This window comes from Corvus hawaiiensis, chromosome 13 (genome assembly GCF_020740725.1).
Source record: "Corvus hawaiiensis isolate bCorHaw1 chromosome 13, bCorHaw1.pri.cur, whole genome shotgun sequence".
Lineage (NCBI taxonomy): Eukaryota > Metazoa > Chordata > Aves > Passeriformes > Corvidae > Corvus > Corvus hawaiiensis.
The window spans coordinates 15,237,299-15,259,108 of record NC_063225.1 but is presented as its reverse complement, the minus strand read 5'-3'; the positions used below and the strand labels follow the sequence as shown (position 1 = coordinate 15,259,108).

At 38.9% G+C, this 21,810-nt stretch overlaps 1 protein-coding gene across 2 annotated transcripts in view; it reads right to left on the bottom strand.

The window, feature by feature from the left end:
* FAM189A1 (family with sequence similarity 189 member A1) overlaps positions 1–21,810 on the bottom strand; it is a 107,978-nt gene that overhangs the window by 19,319 nt on the left and 66,849 nt on the right. Inside the window, exons 7-14 of one of the 2 annotated variants that reach the window (XM_048318306.1) lie at positions 15,765–15,827; positions 12,997–13,157; positions 12,451–12,586; positions 8,075–8,150; positions 6,820–7,410; positions 2,797–2,871; positions 1,824–2,152; positions 1,223–1,420 (exon numbers count right to left, since the gene is read on the bottom strand). In XM_048318306.1, the coding sequence (XP_048174263.1) occupies positions 1,235–1,420; positions 1,824–2,152; positions 2,797–2,871; positions 6,820–7,410; positions 8,075–8,150; positions 12,451–12,586; positions 12,997–13,157; positions 15,765–15,827 (1,617 nt within the window). In that variant the 3' untranslated portion in view covers positions 1,223–1,234. The remainder of the gene's footprint in view (positions 1–1,222; positions 1,421–1,823; positions 2,153–2,796; positions 2,872–6,819; positions 7,411–8,074; positions 8,151–12,450; positions 12,587–12,996; positions 13,158–15,764; positions 15,828–21,810) is intronic. The other variant, XM_048318304.1, reaches the window with a different exon arrangement.

Below are 21,810 nucleotides of genomic sequence, written 5' to 3'. Positions count from 1 at the left end.
AAAAATGGATGATTCTGTAAAACTTAAACTACCCATCTTCAGCTACGTTCCTTTGTGACCTTTTCACAGGATGTCTGCCCAGCTCAGAGTGACACAAATGAAACCAGTACATGATTAAACCTCAAATGGAAACTAAGGCTACTGACAAGCACTGCTGCAAAAATTTAAAACCCCGAAACATCAACCTGTGGTAGGTTCTTTATGAGAACCTTCTGTTTAAGGCCTTTCCAGTTTCCTCTGAGAGAGCCAGGATGAAGCTTGCACTGGAAGATGTTGCTGGCAGACCTGTGTTTATGCTGGTAATGAAATCAGTGTCAATATTTACTTTTCGATTTAATGTTAAATACATCATAAACACAGCAGAACCACATAACATGTTTTAGTAATAAAATTGTCAAAACTATGAATTGGAATAACAATTCTTTTTGAAAACATACAAGGTTCTGCTAGATAAAAATTCCTCTAACTTCCTATCAGTTGGTGTTGGTAAAAAGTTTGTGAAAGACGCTTTTTGGAAATGCAGATTTTCAGTCGTGTTCCAATGCATCTTTTGGTCACACACTGCAGAGAACTTTAACATCAGTTCTTGGTAGCTCACACTACTGCAGGAACGAACTCATGAGCATTCAGAACAAAGCAGGAAGGAACCACACTGCAGCCAGTAGTGGAGTTTGAAAGGGCAGGATTGGGAGGGGTGAGCAGTTTTAATTGGACAGATCAGTTAGTCTGGAATAAAAGACACTGGAAGAATGGATTAGAAGCAGCACTGTGTATGTGTATAAATCACCTTTATGTTTGTATCCAAATCAGTTGTTGAAAAGGCAAAGTCCAGAAATACTTTTTATTAAAACACTGATGATAGTTAAAACACTTTGAGGTACATTAAATAAATACAACTTTGAAGTTGTACAGCCAGTCTCTGGTGGGTTTGCAATGGTTTTCAAGAAATGCTGTGCAGCATCAGTAGCATTTCTGTAAGTACAGTGAAATAAACTCATTTCTGGTTGGGAAAACACTTCTTATGACTTAACTAATAAATCTATGAAAATTTTGCAAAAATCGAGGCTGAAATTTACATTCAGAAAAACAGGTGTTCTCATCCTGCTGTGGGGAAAAAAGTGGAATTCCAAAGGAAGACACTTTTTCCTTTTAAAGTCATCCACTACTTGTATTTCTCCCAGTCCTGGTTTCTTCCATAACTGTCTCTGCTGGAATGACATACCTGTGAATATTCTCAAAGGATGGTCTCCCGGCACACTCCGATTAAACTGTGCGGCCTCTCCCGCTCCAAACCACGGCCGAGCCGGGGCCGGCGCACGAGGGCAGCGGGGGAGCTCAGAGCACCACAGCTCTGCAGGTGCAGATCTTCCTGGAGCCGCTTTCTGCAGCTGTTCACATTCTGCTGGGAACTCGTAATTACCTGGGAAAAAAGGCAGGAGTGAAGAAGGAAAAAATGGGGAAAACAGGGTAAGAAAAGTTCTCATTTAAAAGGTTCAGTCTCTGAATAGTATTTCATTTAAGCTGTTTAACACTGAAACACTTCCAAAGGAGGTACAACCCTCCAGAAGCCCTCCTGCTTCTGTCCTTCCAGCTGCTCAGGGCTCAGGACCAGGCACCTGGTGGAAAGCACAGCCAGGTTTTCTGTCTGAACTGCAGTGTAAAATGCATTGCTGCCCAATAAATACAAATTATTTCTTACTAAAGCCATGTTACTATAAAAGAACTTCAGTAGGAATTGTCTGAAGAACTTAAACTGTAAAAACATCTAAATAAGGTATTTGTCTATGGACACTGGACACATCTTTAGAACATCAGTGGCCTACCTGGTCAATGATATTGGCACTGAAGATGGCTTCTTCCATGTGTCTCTCATCAGATTTAATGACTGACCGTATGCTGTTCACTACGTGACGTACTTCTGGAGGGAGATTACAGTTTGAATGTTCCAAAAATTTTGCCACTAAAATTTTAGTGTCTTTATAGGCCTTAAGGTCCACTAAGGAGTGTGGCCGCTCTTTTGAGACTGTGTGAAAAGCATTTGGCTTTAGGTGCAGATCAATTTTCCTTGTATCCCTCTGTTTTCCAATTGGTAGGAAACTGCTCAAAGAATGCTGGCAAGCAGAGGCAGCCGTATGAGAACCAGAAACAGGAACTAAAAAAAGGGGGGAAGAATATCTTTAAAGTAATAGTTTAAAAAAAGAAAAAGAGAAAAGAAAAGAAAGGCGAAACAAATATTGTCACAAAGTTTTACTTTGTCGTAAAATGTCTGTTTGATGAGCAGCAAAAACATGGAGTCAAGGAAACACTACAGAGTGGGTAATTTTAACCAGGGTCAGGAGTAAGACTTTCCCATGACCAAGGAGGACTGCCTTGAGAATGAGTGGGTGGGTAATTAAAATACTTCACAAAGCAGACCTCCACCTTCAAGGACTTCAGCTGACATTAATGATAAGAAACTACTCTATATTACATGTAACTTGTAAAGTTTTAGGCCCAGCCCCTCCCCCCAAATTTAAGACTAAAGTTCTGCCTATTTCTAGGCCTTGGAAATTATATGCAAAAGAGATTAGCAAGAAACACAGAGAAAGCAAAAATGCCGATCTAAACCAGAGGACCTAATTCACAGCACTTATTTTCATGCAAGGCAGGTTCCATCAGCATTGTATACCATACATATATGCTGTTAACTGACTTTTCTGCCCCAGATTTTTTAAAGCTCTTTTCTCTATCAGAAGCTTTTCATTATTTTTAAAAGAAAAGGAAACCCATCTCCTGCTTTAGAAAACCAATTCTCACCTGTTTCTCCTGTAGCTGGAAATAATCCTGCATCTTGGCACTGGCTGCACACAGGAGTCCAGGCACAATTATCACCTTTAACCAAAGGCAGACAGAAAGAGCAAAGTCAATCCCTGCTGTCCTCTGCCCAAAGCAAGGAAAAATACACTGGAACCTTTTATTATCTCCTTTACAGAATGAAACTACTCAGAAGAAATCTTGCTTTCAAGAAGTCCATTCATAAAGAGAAGCTACTACACCCAGAAATGTCCTATGAGTTGTTACACAGATTCAAATAGGAAGACAGAGCTCCTGTTCTATGGTTTCCTCTGTACTCCTAAATATTTCAGGCCTAAGTGTTGAAGCTATGGGAAGCTCCCTACAGAGGCATACTTCGGACCTTCCTGGGTGGACAGAGTTTATATTAGAAAATGGGAAAACCAAGAAAGATTAATCCCTCTTGTTTCTACAAAACCAGCATTTTATTTAATACTTGTACCTCCTTTCTTTAATATATTCTCATTATTTTCAGTACAAATGTAATATACCACTGTTTGAATTAATGGGTAGGTGAGCACGGTGGTACCTGGGCAGCCAATCAATAACAAGTGGTTATGAAGCATCTACAAACAGCTTTGGACACAGCTGCCATCTAATGACAGTTTCTGGGATTCCAGCACAAGGATCAGTGATGATGAGATCACACTCTACAGTAACTACTACTGCAGTCTTTTTCATTTGTGACAAGATGGAATAAACCTTCACATTTGGTTGTTTGCATTCATTTCCAAGATTGAAAATGGTTTTGAACTTCTAGGTAGTCTAGGTAGCTTAGGAGAGGTTTTCTTACATATCTCCAGGGACAGTTTATAATGAAAAGCTGGCATAATCCTCTCTGGTAGAGTGAATAATTAAATGAAGGAAACAAATGTAAGATGCTACAAACATAGAAAATCTGCAAGAAATTAAGAGAGACAGCTTCTATTCTGTCTTTAATTTGCTCTATTATGCTTAAGTACTGCAGCACATGAATAATGGCATGGTTATTAAGAGGAGACACTTCGGAGGTTCTGTCTTCCCATCCATTACTAAACTGTTTAATGTACTTGCAGCAAGTCAAAGCTACACCACTGGACATGACCCTGAATTATCTGAACACAAACACTACAATAATCACTCTGGCACTTAACTGATATAGCCACATATTCTGTCATAGCTGACTATAAATTAAGTTTATTGTAATAAACATCTGTTCTAGGAGTTGATTTTGTCCGCCTTTGCCATGATAAACTTTACAGGGAAAAGACAGAAAAAATGTGCTAACTATTAACTTTTAAGTAATTCTTTTTAGGAGGGAACTATGTCTGACAGCAGTATGTGAACCCACATTTTTATGTTGTTCAGACAGTACACAGTGACTATAAAGGCACCTATTAAACAGAACCTTCATTTATAATTTCTCCACTAGGAATGACAGGTATTTCAAAACAAAAAAAGTTCACTTTCAGCATTAAAGGTTTAATGGGAGAATTATTTGACTATACCATATAGGCCCCATCAGGTCAAGATGTGCTTGAAGCAAATGAATTGTGTTTTACTGGCCTTTCAGATCTCACTGCTGTTGTGTTACTGTCCCATTGCACATATGGAACATCCCTATGTCAAATAATTTATGTTCCAAACTATGGGCAGTGCACTCACAGTAACATTCAAAACCCATTTCACAAAAATCTACACAGTAAATGTCAAGGCTGTGCTTCTAAATCTCTTCACATTGGCTTGTATAGGGAGGTGAGTCAGAAGATAAATTAGTAATTTTTTTCCTAAAGTTGAAAGACAGTGTCTTAAGACAAACCCAAGCCCCAGCTACAATCTGACCACCATATTTTTCCTTTTGTGAACATGGCTAGAGCTCCTCCAGTCTCAGCTCTCCAAAATCCACAGTTATTAGTATTAACAATATGTACTTACAGCTCTGTCTTTCATATAGTCAAGTCCACTTGACCAGTTCTTTTCCTCAAAGACAATTTTAAAAAAGTAGGTGTATGTTACTGAAAAAAACCCAAAGGACTTTTCTTGTGTGTTGGTTGAGGGAGCTCAGTTGGTTACCTTTATCTTTGCCTATTATTCAACTCCACAGATATATTTGAAAATTCTGCAGTGAATATCAACAGCCAGCCATGAAAAATCCAGTTCAAATGCCTTTTTAATGTTACAAAGACTGTGAAGAACTTCAGCTGTTTGTCACAGCTTAGGAAAAATATGCCTCAGGGCTGCTACAAACAGCCAGAATGTGTTACTAGAATTGGGCTGCTTCTAACCTACATATGATTTTCAAATCAGGTTCAACAAGAAGTAGAGGAAGGGGATGCAATGTAAATCTCCACAGAGTAAAATTCTGCAAACTAGTTTGCCAAACATATGCATGAAGAAATTGATCTAGGCTCAACTAGAGACTCAACTCAATCCTTTCCTTAAGGATTTCATTATGAAGTGTCTTCTGTAGGCAGCAAAAAATGGCAAAGTAGGGCAGCACCCAGCCCCTCCAAGTCACAGCTCTTGCTCCCCCCCTCCCCCGCTGTGTATCAGTATCTCTAGAACCTTCTCTGCCTCTTTACTCCATCTTTGCTAAGCCCAGTTACGTGTCAGTAATGTCTAACTCGTGTCCCAGAGTGCCACTTTTCCAGAAGAGATGATGAATGTACTTAGGACATTAAAAAAGAGGTCAGAGCATCTGTTCCACCAGGTGTCCAGAGCCAGCTGGAACACATGGATATGGTTGCCCATAGCAAACACTGCTCAGGGAGCATATGGAGCACAGTTCTGGAAAGTTGCAGAGCCTGATCCAGAAGAGAAAGGGTTGTTGTTCTTGTCTTTCACACAGCAGAAAGGATTCAGAAATTCCTACTTACTCTCTGCACAGCAGCTTCATAGCACGTATGTCCTAGCAGAGTAAATGTCATAAAATAAATGCAGACTTCTAGATTAAAGATTCACTTTTCCTGGCCCAGAGGCTACATTTCTAAAGGTAAAAGACATTCAATTATTGAGCTAAGTATGAAGTCTCTGAAATTTATAAAGATGCAAGAAGTGTAATAGAACCAAAACATCATCCTAAATGAAACCAGTTATTTCAATATTTTGTCTCTTTTTGCTGAGCTAGACACATGATTCTTCCTCTAGATCCCTTTGAAAGCCCAGTGAACAGATCTTGTAGCAGCACAATCCACGACATCTTAAAAAGCTTTTAATCTTTACTTTCAAGCCACTTCTCCAAGTGGCACTTCTCCAGCCACTTCTGAATCTCTCTGAACAGCTTAGATCCTTTTGTAAAACCTCCCTTTTCAAGTGATTTAGACAGTTCTACATTCCTGCTATTATTCTCTACTAAGTCAACCCTTTCTTTTTCACTAACAAGCAGATTTTTACGAAAATACACTGTTCATCTCTTGTCTTCCCTACTTTTCTGAAAGGAGATTCATAGCAGAAGACACTTACCCACAGCAGCCAAAAGCTTTCCTTTTAATTTATCATCTTGTCATGTGCCTCATGTTCATTTCTTTGTCCTTCAAACCTTTTCACCATACACCCCAAGTTGCCACTAGTCACAGTGACTGCCTCTGACGTGCCCCAATACTGTCAATGTCAGTGTCACCTTGAGGAAACACAACCTGCTGTATGACAAGCATGACAGCTCCAGTATTACTTTCCTAAATAAACCCCAGCTACCATTGCACTTCTTAGTTTAGCCTCTCAGTAGAACAGTAATAGAGAGGTGGAAACAGCTACTCAACACATGGTTCTCTGAGCAGTGCAGAAAAAATGGTGAAATAGAGAAAAGCCAAAATTAATTTCACTCTGTCAATTTTCCCATTTCCATTCTTAAAAATTTTCAAATTTAGAAAATATGCACGGAGCTAAAGCCTTCACACCTAAGATAACCCTCTTTGGAACACTGCATATAATTTCCAGCAGCACCAATTGCTGCATACATCAATACTACTAATTTGCTCTACATTTGCTGCCCTGTGGTCCCACACCTACCTTCAGTGGCAGATGAACAGGACACGGGGGCACTGCTGGATCGGACGATGTTTGAGGCTGGGTGTTTTGCAATGTGCTGCTGCTGGACAGCAGCCTCGTGGCCACTTGCACACGATGAAGTATTTGCAGGCCCAAAACAGGGAGGGGTCTGGAAAGGGGCAGGAGGCTGGCTAAAGTCCACACAGCAGGTTTTCTTTTGCTTCAAAGGCGGCGTGGCACTGCTCTCTTGAGCAGAACTCTGCAGTTCTCTTTCTGAGGGGCTGCAATTCCCTGAGGAACAGTCCAAGGGTCTGCCATGGGTACAGTTCTTTTCCTGTCCTTGAGACCTGTCTGTAGAGGCTGGGCTGTGGGAACTGTCACCCTCATCAGGAAAGCCCTCTGAGAGAGTTCTGTGAAACCTGCAGTGAGTGTGGCAATCCAGGGCACTGCAGCTCAGGTCTGCAGCCCCCTTGGGGGTTATGCAGTAGGGAGAAAGATCTGCAGAGTGGAGAGATCCTTGAACTTCCAGCGAACAAAGATCTTCAGAGGAGTAGCTACGGTCTGGGATATCAACAGCCCCAGAGACCATCAAAGAGGTGCTCTCAACAGAAACTGCAAAACAAGAATTTCAGAGAAAAATAAAAACTTCTTGCCCCCCTCCCCAATCCTCTCCCTCCCCATGTTCTGTATACTGATTTAAATTTAGTAATCTGCACATATATCAATAAGTACTCAAAAACTCTCATATGAAGAATGCCAAAGCAAAAAACACAGAAGTAGTTTACTTCTTTCTGGTGTCCTTCAGCAAAGACATTTTTGTGCTGTTCTTGATACTGACTTTTCAACTTGAAATAAACAGGCTCTGTACTGCTACTCATCTACTTGCATTCCCAACATCTGTGCTTCAAACAGCAAGCTTCCTATTCAGGCTCCTGGAAGCCACGGAGAAAACTACTCTTTGGAGAAGGAGTGTGGGGACTATCAGGAAGCCACGCATGGTTGCTGACAATGAGAAACAAGCTGCAAGGAATGTGCAGGACTCTTCAAAGAGACAGTCACCAGATCCGCCTCAAAGGGCTTAACTACAGCTTGCTTTGTCTAGCAAAACTCTCCTCTGCATTTCCACCCACAGGATCTGACTGCAAAAAGGTTCTTCTTGCCATGAATACCCTGAATGCAAATGCTCCTTTCTCCATTAGGAAGGGCAGAAGGGAAGGGAAAGTCCACTCAAAACTCCTACTCCATCTTCAAGGAGACAAATGCAAAGCCGCATCACCTTGTGTGCTGAAATCTGGGGTCGCGTTCCTCTCCCCTAGACTTGATTCCGACACTTGCTGAGCAGCACCAGTGACCTAAATGAACATTTGGAATGAAAGAGCTCATTAACCTGTGACCTACCAAAACAAAGTATAGTGCTCAGGATCTGAAGGACACACCTGACAGTGCTGAGTCACTTTCATTTGAGCTGCTATTCAGATTGAAAGCTATTTAAAGTATTTTTATGACATCTTTGGGTCAGGAGCAAATGCAGGGCAAAGGAGCATAATGAAATTTTTCATTTTTCCAGAATCTACAAGGTACATTCATCTTGAATTCACAGGCACTTGGGGCTGCAGGCTCAAGTTACTAAACTTCATAGCTACAATGGTTAAAACCAATGGTTTTAGTCCAAGCAATCTCTGTTTCCACAGTCTGTGTTTCTCATATTATGCTTTTCTTTGTTAACCACATTGCATCACCCTAAAATAGGAGAGAGAAAACCAGAAACCACAAAAACAAGCACAAGAGCAATATTTTCCTTTGGTTATTTGTGACGATGTTAATTCCTAATGTGTTTTGAAGCACTGTAACATCATTGCCAACCAAGGTGTTGATGCAGAGTGCTCTCCAGCCTGTTGAGATTGCTGAGTAAAATAACCTTTTTTTCTGAAGGGATGGATTCACTTTTGAGAATCATGTGAACAAAATACAGAATCATTCCTGCTTGAAAGACTGGATCCCTAGACACCTGAAATTTAGGAAATTTTCTTTCTACTGATTTGAATAGACTTTGGATTGGACCTTGTTGCCAGTATCAATAGATTTTTAGCAGTTCTTTGGGAATGTGGTTATTAAAAAATGATTCCAATAAATAGCTGGTAATAATAAATGAGAAAAAAATATTAAAAAGGTTGAAAGGAATGAGAATGATACCATCTTGAGCAGAAAGCATCATATCAGCTTCTGTCTGTAGGGCCATAATTAACTAGTAGAGCTTATTATGGTTGGTGACAGTCTAGAAATCAGCATCAGGCACCTCTGTGCAAACCTTTTTGTCAAGCGCTTAATCTGCGTCTGGCCTTCTAAAAAATTTGATGTGACACAATTAGTCTGAAGCTATCAGGCAAAGAGCTTCCATTTCACATGCCACTGTAGATTAAAGCACACACGTATGTGCATAACTTACTGTGCTCACTGTTTTATCTTTTTTTATCGATCTATCCATACCCTACTATGATCAAGTGACCGGGAAACTTCTGATACACATTTAGTTTTTAAAAATTATTTTAAGGGTTAGCAAATACAACTCCAAAGAAAGAACAGTACCAGAAGTACCTTAACTCAGCAAGAGATGGTTAGGAGTGGGAAGCAAAAGTGTAATCACTCATATTTTTAAACAATTCCCTTGGAAATTTGTTAATGGATCTTTATTGTAGCAGAGTATCACAGCTGTGGTAAAAAGTAAAATGTGGTGTCACTCTAAGTCACAGATTGTTCCTGGGATCTAACTGTGGAAGTTCTGGGAACAAACTAGAAAAGTAAGACACGTTCATAAATGCTCTTTGTTGTTGTAGAAACTTCTGACTGACTACATTTTGGAAGACGCAATATAATGTTTTAACAGTGTTTGTTTCTTTTTAAAAATCTAGGGATTCTAGGGGCATTCTTAAAATCTTAATCTAGGTGCTTTCATAATCACTGACTTAATTTCTTAATCACTGACTGGAAAATATCTGCTGAACATTTGTGCTGAAACATTTATTGACACTCTACATTGTCTCTGAATAATTGCTGAATGTATTTTATATGCATTTGGAATTGATTAACCTTCTTGCCTCGGGGAAGGAGAACCAGGGTTTTAATTGTGGGAGGTAACACTGACAATTCTGAAGCCAGGTCAGAGTTTTGGTTCACACAGGAACAGCACATGGTTTCATGCAGGTTCCTGCACAGCCAAGGGTAACACCACCTTATTGAATTCCACATCCTCAGACAGTCACTAAGCCATCAATAGGAAAAAGAAAGAAAACCTGTACTTTTAACAAGCCTGCACAGCCTACAGGTTAGAAAACCTTATAAAAAACAGTCATTGATTTAGTTCACCCAGAACCCTGATCTGTTTGTTCTTGTCTATATACCAGTCAATACTCTGCATGGAAAACAGTGTGAAAACCACTTTTTTTGTAGTCGTGAGATGGGAATTCCTAATCAGTACAGATGACAACAGCAATTTTTACATGGATGCAACTACTTAAATTAGCACTGACATTTGTTGCCCATAAAATGCATGAAATATCGAGTCTAATTTGGTACAATTTAATAAAATTCTAAGGACCTCAATCCATTTAAAAACAAGTAAAACCTATTGCTTGATGCACAGTAAAAGGTTTTACAGTTATGACATTATTACATAATGGTTCCCAGAAGCACTTTTGTAGCTAAATCCCTGCCATGATTTCCACTGCCAAGCCTGCCTTTGAGGGATTTATAAATCTCATTATTTCAGTTCATACTGTACTGTGCTCTATGGGAGCATTTGCAGCACGTAAGAACTCAGGTCTCCATTTTGTTCTTGTAGGCCCAAAACTGTCTTAAGACTTTGGCTCCATTCTCCATTTATGGCTCAACTGGGACAGTAATTGCAAAAAATACATGAAGGCTTTTGTTGTCAAGAAAAGTCTGTGGCTACAGTGTCACTGTAGGCTTTGGTTATCCCTGCCAGTGAGCTTCAGGGCTGAGATACAGAGCCTATTACAAGCTCTCTGAACCAAGCAACTACCAGGTTCATATAAACTCACTCCTGATAAGAAACTATATCATTATCACCATTAGAAATTAAAATTTTCACTTGTGGCTAGAACAAACACCTCTGGAACTCAGGTGGCCGGAGGTGAACAAGCAAAGTGCTGAAACTGACCCCAGATGCCAAAAATTAACAGTGAATACATCTACTTATTAAAGCTGAGATCTTCTTGCAAGAGCATGACTTTGCAGCTTTAAATCTCATCTTGTTAAATTGTATTTTTGTTACATGCTGGTGCTATTGTGCTGCTGCATGTTGATGCTCACACCAAGAACAGTCCCAATTACAACAGTGCTCAAAATGATTTTGTGCTTTACTAAAAACAGACACTTTACTAATCCTTACTTAGTACCACATATGAACTCTTATCACAGATAGGAGCCTTCTCTTTCCCCCCAAACCATGCACGATTCATATCACGTTTGCCCATGTTTTTTATCACTGAAAAATATCAACTTCTCCAAGGCTTGCAGGTTCATCTGAGTTACTGCAAAGGAAAAAGGATGGAACTTGGATAAAAAATATTCTAGGAGATGGCCTCAAAAACTCCAATTTTGCTGTTCAGCAAAGAACTTCACTCACAAGCAGTTAATACTGATTCATTTTATTATAGCCAAATAAATCAAAAGTAATGCAATGTTTGGCCTGTCTGTTGTGTCAGGTGAAGGGTATATTACAAGGCAAAGATTAGAAAAGTGTCAGAAGCTGGTCTGTCAGTCACGAAACTACAAAGTTAGGCATAACTTGGACAGATTTAATTGCATTTTTGTTGGAGGTTCTGCATTTCAACATTCTTTTTTCTCAGACACTTGTCTCATTAATTATCTTAATAATCTTCTTGTGTATAACAGCAAAAATTTGTATCATTTCTTTAGGTTTATGGTTTCAATTCTGGCTTCCCTCAGTGCAAAAAAAGTCACTAGGAAACATTTCAATGTTGTATTTTGGGGAAAGGCAAGTAGTCCCCTCTGTAATGTGGATGCAACTTGGCAACCTGAACACAAGCATTTCCACAGTGTGCTATTAACAACTGATAAACAATACCTAGAATGTTTGACTCCTGGAGTTTTTACTGAAGCCTGCAAGAAATTAGAGCTTCTAAAAGCAATTTTAAGTATTGTGACAGCTGATTCAATTACCACAAATGCCTTCAAGCAAATGCTCAAATCAGCTCTGGGGGTACATGCAGACACATTGTAATTCCAGTTTTAACTCAGTTGATACTGTACAGTACAGAATAAGGCAAAAAGTGTAATGTAAATATTTGTCTCAAGTACACTGGATCCTTTCTGTAAGTTCAGGATACAGGTGTTCTGCACTCTCAGGAGTAACAGTTTCTTGCCACATAACAGCAGAAGCTGGTAACTGAAAACTGTAACAATCAGAAGGTTAAGCAATAGAGAACTACTCACTGCTGTTTCATAGGAAGTAAAATTTGTTGGTTAAACCCTTATAAAGAAAATGATCTGGAAAATGTCATTAAAAAATGTAAGTATTTTCTAATGGTTGTCCCTCAAAATTTATCTAGAATTGTTTTGCACCATGAAAATTTGAATACCACATAAATAATTTCCTTTGGCTTCCCTTACCTGACTGGCAGGCATCTCTCCAATCACTGCCTCATAAGGAGGGGGCAGCTCACTTGGATACAGCATTCCTGGGCTATTAATGGTTACTTCATATAAAGCACCAAATGGGGAATGAGGGAAGTCCAAATGGAGACCTCTATATAAAAACATAAACAAGAAAACAATTGAGAAATAGCATTGAATTTATTACCTACACCACAGTGATGTAAAGACTTCTCTGAAGTCAAAGCCAATACACTACAAAGAATTACATTCAAGAAATGAACAGACATCCAAAATGAAGCCCCCGTTCACAGGGTAGCTTTAACAACTGTTTTTTATTTAGGATGCCAGCCATCTTTACCAGCCTGTTTTGCCATCATTAATGTCCTTCACTACTCCAAATTAATACATATAATTAGCCTAACAAAAACCCGGATGTAATCTCTCTGGAAGAAAGCCTAATGTAAGTGAAGGACATTATTTGGCTTTGTAGTGTTTGAAAGAGCTTCTTAGTGCACAGCTCAGAACCAAGTGCTGACTGCAACAACAGGGAAGGAGAATCACCTCTGTGCCTCCCCCCCGGGTGTGCAGGTGTATTCCGGTGGGTAGTAGGGTGGGGGGGGGATTGGTGGGATGAACTCATCAAAATCCAAGGTTTGGTGCAGGACAGTTCCATGCGGAGTCATGCAGTCAGGATTGGCAGAATGTGGCCTCTGTGGCAGAAACTGAAAATGAACAGGTAAAGTTCCTTCAGATGGTAGAAACATGATCAGCAATATTAACAATTTTAGTAAAAGGTCAATATTAGCAACCCTGACCAATATCAAATTCACTAATATCCAAACTGAAATGAAAAGGCATGTCTGGGAGCATAAGAATACGTGTGATCAGTGAGGAGGGTGAGTCAGATTGCCAAAACACAACAAAAGGTTTTCCTAAAGACAGAGAGGCCATGAGCCTCCAAGTCAGTCACTCTTAGGATGAAGGACACAGACATTTAGAATTTAACGGCTTTTCAAGAAATATTTCTACATTGTATATGATTTTATCATAGCCCCACATAATCAGCTGTATTTTAATAACTGATGAACAACAGATATAACTACTAAAATAACTATTTGCATGTTTTTGTTTCCAATCTGAACTGCCTCGCGCTTACACAGAAGAAAAACCCCAATGCCAATCCCCAAAACAACCCCAAATAAAACTAACTAGAAATAGGTTACCACATAGTCATTATGTTTTGAATAAAACAACTGGAAATATCCCACCCATTTTTCACTTCCAATGAAGGGGCCATTTATAACTATTCTTTATTATTCTTGTAAAACAAAATATTCTTAATAATTGTTTGTGGCTTGGTGATACAGGCACTTAAATGTGGTATAAAGGTTATAAGTACTGGTATGAAAGTAAGAAAAACATTTATTCCATCTCAAAACGCAAAAGACAATAACTACACTGCACAATAAAAAGTAATAACACTGAGAACTACGTCAACATTTGTGACAGGAACCTCATCAGCTTCCAGCAGAGCAAGGATTTAAAGAAGCCATTCCAATACCCATTGCTATCAGAAACACTAAAAAGTGTTCTGGGAAAGGCCTAAACTAATTCAAGACCAAATATGGACCATGCTGCAGATCCCACAACCCACACCTGGCTCATTTTGGTCCCCATGGATGAAAGGAGACCAAAAGACAATCCAAAATCACAGAACCTTTTTTTCTCCAGGGAAGCTTCTGCTATCGTATTACTTTTCTTGGATCAGCGGATGACTTGATCTTTAGCTCCTGCCTTTTAAAACAAGCCAGCTAAGAAACTTTGCTGAAGGCACATTTCTTTTTTTATACTGGAACAAGACAACATATATATTTGCACTGTAGGCTCATTACATTACTGTTTGTTTAAATCCACGATAAAGATTTGGGAAGCAATAAAATAAAAGGGAAGATGTTTATACTTAGGAGATACAGCAAATAGAAAGTAAATTACCTTCATTTTTAATATCACAGTTCTATATTTACCACTTTTTCAAGTTTAATTTTATGTACTTCTGCTGAATTTACATTACCACAGAAATGATACTGGTCTTTGGTATTATAAAGCTTGAGTTACATCTTAGTTCTATTAAACTCCCTCTATGTATGTTGTTTCAAAGGTGAGAGCTGTAATAATATAGCACAGCAGAGGGTCAGGAGGACCAATATCAACTGTTTGTGAAAATAAAGTATTCGCTGCTCATTGACCAGCTCTCCAGAGATATTTCCACATGTAACTACTAATAAAGAACCTCCCCTGCAGAATGTGTTATTTCGTTACATCCTACAGCCAACCAAGAACTTTCAGCCATTGTGTTCTACTCATGGCACATTTTAGAAACAAAGCATGGCATCAGTTTGATTTACTCTTCCTTATGTGAAGTGTCTGATGCTCTTTCATCTTCCACGTGAGGTGGGATGCTGTTATACCAAGTACTGTCAGACATTTCTCTATTTGGCTTAGAGAAAAAAAATACTTTCTTTACTTTGGTGTAAACTCATCTGATCTTTCGACAGCCATTTCCCAAAGTGCAACATTACATTAATATTCACCATTAAACTCCTAACTTCTGCCCTAAGCGATGCAATCGTCAGCAATCATCTGTTTGCTACCATCAGAAATACATGAAAGAATCTTTCAGGGAAAAAAGGAAGCAAGAAAAACTTCAACATAATTACCTAAAACCTGTAAACATTTATCATAATGAACACAAATATCTGAATGCTCTGGGTCATATTTTGTACACTGACTCCACCAAACTCAGGACTGCACTCATTTCCCTAAAAGAGTTGATAATTTGGGTCATTTTTACAGTCTGGAAACAGAACAATTTTAGTTTAGAGCTTCCTTGACCTTCTCCCAGACTTCCATATACTGCCATGGACCCTGAGCTTTGGTTTGCACCAGAGAACTTGTAGCTCCATTGCCTCAGTCCTGGACTTCCCCAGAGCTGGATCCATTCAGCCACATATTGGGAGTGATACTCTTACAACTGTCAGAACAGGGCAATTAAACACACGGCATTTTTACAGCAGGTGAACCATCAGCACACACTTTGTGGGACATGACAGAAAGGAGAGGTTTTACATACGGCAGAAGGGGCTGTGGTTCCAGAAGGAGAAGACCTAATGTTTGGATGCAGTTCAGTTGAACAGCAGAATTATCTGCATCCCTTTCAAGATCCGGGAATACAAACCATGGCAACGAACTGTGACCAACACTTGACAACGAGCAGCAGAATGGACATGAAAATGCACATGTTTGGGGGGTGTTTATAAACAACAGTTTACCTGTGTGATATCATCCTGCTGGAAGGCACAGAAATTAAAGTGAAAAACGCTGTAAGAGGGAAACTAGCAGGAAATGAAACAATAGCAAATATAAGGGATTACCACAAAGAACAGACATCCTTGAAAAAACAATTGAAAGCTACTAAGTGGGAATTAAGTCATATTTTATTCCACACTACTCTGCTAGCCTGCAAAACCTTATTCTTTCTACAGGAAAATGTATTTTAAAAATCTTCAGGAGTTAGTCTCAAATAGTGAAGTCTAGCAGGGTTTCAGCAAAGGCTTAATAAAAATTTCATAGGTTAATAAAAGTAATAAAATGCAAACAGCTGAGAAAACTGAAGAAACACTGACAAATACTTTCACGCAGACACATTTTTGGTATTAGAAGACAGCTGTTATCAAATAATCAGTCTCAATATGCTGATGGCAAGTAGGACAGGCAACAACAAGAACTGCCAAGCAGAAAATGGAGGTGACCTGTTTAGTCACCAGGATAAACAAGATCAAGTTGCACGCAGTATCATGTCAAAAACTACAGCTCACACAGTGGGTCTCCCAGCCAGCCATGGGATTAAACTATTGGCCATTGCAGAAACAACAGACAGAAAATGGTTGCAGACAAAGATAAACAGCACATAGCATCACTGGTAAATGCTAAATACCCAAACTGCATTAAAAGCTTAGCAAAAGTTTGTAGCTATCAATAGATACTTCAAACATATTTACTAGAAATAAAGAGAAAGCCCATGGCTCTGGAAATCCAAGAGACTCAACCATTTCTGTTGTGCTCCTGGAGCTACTGGATGCTGGGAGCTTTCAGAAATCTGACAGGCAGTGAAATACAGATCTAGAATTCATGCTCTGCTTTTAGGAAGCAGCTGACCTTATTCTTGAAGCTTGGCATTCAAACTATTACACTGACACAGGTGTTATCTCATCCGTGGCCTTACTTTTAGTGTGTGAAACGTGTCTAATACTGAATGGGCATTACACAGATTGGAGCTTGTGCTAAAGGGACGTGCAACACAGAGCACGCACTGCACACAGAATGTGGTGTGTTTTCATTGGCAATGTCTGACTTGGATTGAACAGCCCAATTTAAACAGCCGTCATAGTGAGGACTTAATTTTTGCCTGCAGTTATGAGGGAAGAATAAAACACTGTGGTTTTGTACCCACTCCTTGGACCTGCATTTAATACAGAAGTTTGCCATGGCACCAGCAGCAAGTTGTTAGGAAGCAGAGAATTAGAAGCACAAATGCTAGAAGTACTCTACTTCCAGAAGAGGTAAAAGTTTTTTCAAAATACAGTTATGCTCAAGGGTCCATTGCCATAGTACTGAGAATTCCACACGATGGGGCTGAACACCAGCAACTTCCTCTGCCACCTAACAGCCTGCAACCAGATATGTCAGCTATCCCTGCCCAGTGAAGAAGAATAAGACAGCTCTTCTCTGTGTTTAACTTTTCCAGGTGAAATAAGCACCATTACATAGATATGTGTAAAACTGTAAAACTCATTCTCTTTTTGTCAGAACAAACTTCCAGCTCTTCACTGAAAGGTCATCTAAAGGTTGGTCACTGAAGTAATTGGAAGGTATTATTCATGTTCTGAATATTTTGAGTACACTGAGGTAAAAGCTGATGGAGGAGACCCAGTTAAGGAACTGATGAAACACCAGGCAAGACCTGTCAATATATTTCTCTACTGAAACAGTTCCTCATCTGATGCCATGTGGTCCATCCTTCTGCCCAAGGTATATGAGACTAAAAACTTTGCACCAGTGTTCCCAGCTACGGGACCTCCCCTCTAAACATCAGCAAAGACATCCTCTGGTCTGCATATCCTGCTGCTGCTCAGCACTACTGACCCCATGGTAAATGCCACAGCTGGGAGCCACTTCTCAGCAATTACAGCTTATCTAAACCAGAAGTGCCATATATCAGTATGTGACAGGTGCTCAAAGGGAAACTTATGTGGAGGTTTTCCCATATCTGCATGTAATTACCTCTGCCTTCCACATCACATTTACTGAATGTACTGTACAACTTCAAATCAGTCCTTTGGAGACTACAGGGTTCATTATTCTCATTTCAGTCATTTATAAAAATCTGCTAATTTTTGAGAATGGGAAATAAAAATTTCTAATTGCATATAATTAAATACTGGCATGTTATCTTGAGCAAAAGCTCTGTGCAATACACTCGAGTCTGTAATTCTGTCTTCAATTAACTGTCCTCCTGGACAGGTTGCTGTTTTCCTTTTCTGAAACAGGGAATCAGTATCTGCTGAAGGGAAATGTAGACTCTAATTGTCTGCAAGAACAGAAGGACCACGGTTGACTCCTCTAATTTGTCCCTGATCTTAAAGGGAAATGATGAGACAGAAGGTATTTTGATAAGGAAAACGCATTCAGATTTTTCTGCTCAGTTGTTTCCATTTGCTGTTCCCTCAACCATTATAAGCCATTAGCTCTGCAGCCTCATGGGCATTGCTCTGCGACATCTTTTTTGAAGTGATGACCATATTTTAGTCTTAAATATTAAATATTCTTATTCTACCAATAAAATGTTTAATGAAAATGTTACATTCGTTAAAAATGCCAAAAGATTTCCTGACCAAAGGTTTGCATTTATGGTGGGTGTGAGGGGAGTATTTATGCAACCATATTTACATTTAGGATCTTTCTATGGATGTACGTCATTCCCAATGCGTATTTCTAAAGGGACTGTCATCTGGGTTTTACAGTACCTGTAAGTGAACTTTGTGCCCAAAAAAGTAATATTTAGGTTTTGATGCAATTAGATTAAATAATAAATGATATGTAATAACTTAAGATCAATTTTCAGTTAAGCTTCACTCTGCAGGATTTTTTAAATTACTATTTCACCAGAATATGGGGGTTAAACAATGCCAGCAAGATATTATCCTCATACAGAGATGTTTTCTGTGAGGTGTTTGAGTAGAAATATTAACTACAGCCTATTAAGATAATGACATGCTGAATTATCATTGGGACTGATGAAAACAGTAATTAAATATTACAGCTTGCATGTGTCATCATTACCTTATTTTCTTTACAAAATAACAGATGGTTTTAGGTATCACATAACATGAACAGCAACTAACAGTGATGGTGATAAAATCAGAACACACTCAATGATATCAGTGCCAGCACTTCTAGGATAAGAACTGTATAAACATATCTGGAGTGGAAGGAGGAGTGGAATAGGTGTACTTCATGCTTTAGCTTGATCACAGTGGCTGTCATTTCTTGTATTTCTTAGTTTATTTCAGGTAGCTACCTTTTGAAGAAAACGGTGCATTTTTGCAGTAGCCATTCATCAGACAAGATGTAAACTGAAACTGCCTCAGGCAACAAATGAAATATCATGGAAGTGACACTTTGGTTATGAAGAGGGGTTTCTTCACATTACAGAGCCTTGCTATGATCTTGATTTGATTCGTATTTATCTCCTAAAGGGGTGTGTACATAGAAAGAACAATTCTGGGAAGTCCTGTAATGGAGTGCAGCCTTAAACTCTCTAGTGAAACACAAAAAATGCCTTTTCAATCTTTAGCTATGATATCACTTCTTCTTGAAGCTTTAGTACAATTGGTAGGGCTTCTTTGCCTGAGCAAATGCCTATACTTAACACAGTGAGAAAGGTTAAAGTGAAATGAAAATTTTGGGGTACTTTCTGAAACAGTCCACTCCAATAAGGAACAATCAGAAAAAATATAAAATAAAATATAAAGCAATAAAAATACTTTGAAGTATTTTGCCAGGTTTTTTTTCCTTAGCACTTGAAATGAAATACTTGTTAGGTAGGACTATTTTTAAACCAAAAAAACCCTCTTCAAATTAATTGGAAAATTTAATCTCTGCTTACTACTGGACAGCTTGTTTTTATGTTTTTAGGACATTTTTCCTAAAGATTGGGATGTCAGAAGTCAGCAGTTTCCAGCAAATACATCCGTTTGCCTGTATGAATCAAAACACTCCCTGTATGCAAAAGTCATCAACAAAGCACAAAATCACAGAACCAACGTTGCAGATTTTCTTGAGACTGTTACACCTGCTTTATGTTGCTAAGCAATAAATTGGAATTCTTTGAGTTTGCAAAACTTACCATTCTAACAGATTAATTTCTGAGACAAGAACACTAACACAACACAGGAATCACAGAACTGATGCTCTAACAATAACGTAATGATGTCCAGGAAGGGTGCTCCCTATTGCCTCTTCTTGCTACAGAAGAGCCTGCAGAGCTCTTGAATACTGTAGAACAGAGTAAAACAATCAGCAGAATAATTAAAACCTTTTCAGCTTTGAGGAATGGCATCTCCTGCTGCTGCTGTCCAACTTCCAACATAGGACAACCCAGCTAAGAGAAGATGCACGCATCAGTGAAAAGTAAAAGGAAAAAGCACAAATCCAAACATTAACAAGCAAGAGAAAAGGAAGTTAATCAGATTTATGGGTGTAGTAGAGCAAAGGGGAACTGCAGATCATGGGACAATAGGCTGCAAGTAGTGAAAGAAAAAGAAATCCTCAGGTCAGAGTTCAACTGGTCTAAGTCAGCGTAGCCCCAGGGAAGTTACGCTCACTTAGGCCCGGTAGGAATCTGGCTCAGCAACCTGAAAAAAGAAAGGGAAAAACTGATAAACAAGAAAAGATTGGGATTGAACAGAAATATATATATATATATATATATATTTCCCTTCTTCTGTGGAGAGGGAAGAAAATTCTTTTCGGTGGAGCTGAAAGGGTGGGAGAACGGACAACCAAGCAGGAAGACAGAAAGCTGGAAACACAAAGCATAGGAAGCAAAAAGAAATTAACATAATGGCAGCATTGCCAGGTGGGAAAGAAAGAATCTTAAAGACATCAAGAATGAGTTGGCAGAGAGAAAAATTATGTGCTTTTAAGGAATCTGACTTGCTATTGAGGTTACTGCTTCTTGCATGTGCCCATCAGAAGCACTTCAATATTGTTCTGGGTTCATTGTTATCTATTCCTTTTTATCCATCTGACACTGCTAAATATTATTAAGTGTAGATCAAGATTCCTGGAGTATTTACACTTCTGGATCACTGCTACCATTTTTCCACTAGACAGATTTTTTCAAGATGTGATATTTTCTTCATCTCCCCATCAACACTGCAAGGTGAAAAAGTTCTTTAGTCAATGGGCATTCTTGTAGCAAATATGGAGGGGGAGAGTGTGTGAAAAGAAAGAATACCCAGAATATGATAAAAATCCTTTAACATTTAAAATATAAGTGTCATCAGCTGAAATTATTATTTCTGTTAATTGTTTCACATCCTTACTAAAGTTATTAAATAAGCACTGTTTACAAGCATCTACAAGCCTGCACAATATGCATACACAGAGCCCTATACCAAAAATGCATTTATGTACTATTTGTAGTCATTACCTAAACATATGAGCCTAACTTATTATATCCATTACTATGTGAACCAAACACCAGATCCCAGACGGAAAATATTCTTTAACTGGGTTTGAAACCCAGTGACTGGAACACTTGTCTAGAAAGGACAGTCTTAACTCTGCAATTCATGCACTTAAATCAATATCCATGGCACCCAGTGTATTTCTAGTTATTTATTTATTTTTAAAACAACCACATGCCTGTTGAATAAACAACACTTCTGTGTAGTTTAAATGGTTTACAGCTAACTTGCTGGGCCAGTCTTCCATTCATGCAAAAAAAGTTGTACAAATGATGAGTATTAGTGTGTTTGCCCTCTCTTACTAAACAGGACATTTCCTAGATTCTTCAGCAATAGAGCAAGGTTACAAGCAGTGTAGCTGGCCTGAAAAATACAAAGGCTTTTAAATTTTTCTTTTTTTTAATCTCAACATTACATTGAAACCTTGTGAATCCCAACACTCATTTGGAATAGGAAAGCTGCCTTTGTGCAACCAAAACAAGACAGCATTCTGTGATGCAGCTGACTATGCAGAAGACTAATAATCCTTTTCCCTCGTTTTGAACACAAATGCTACTCTGAAGCT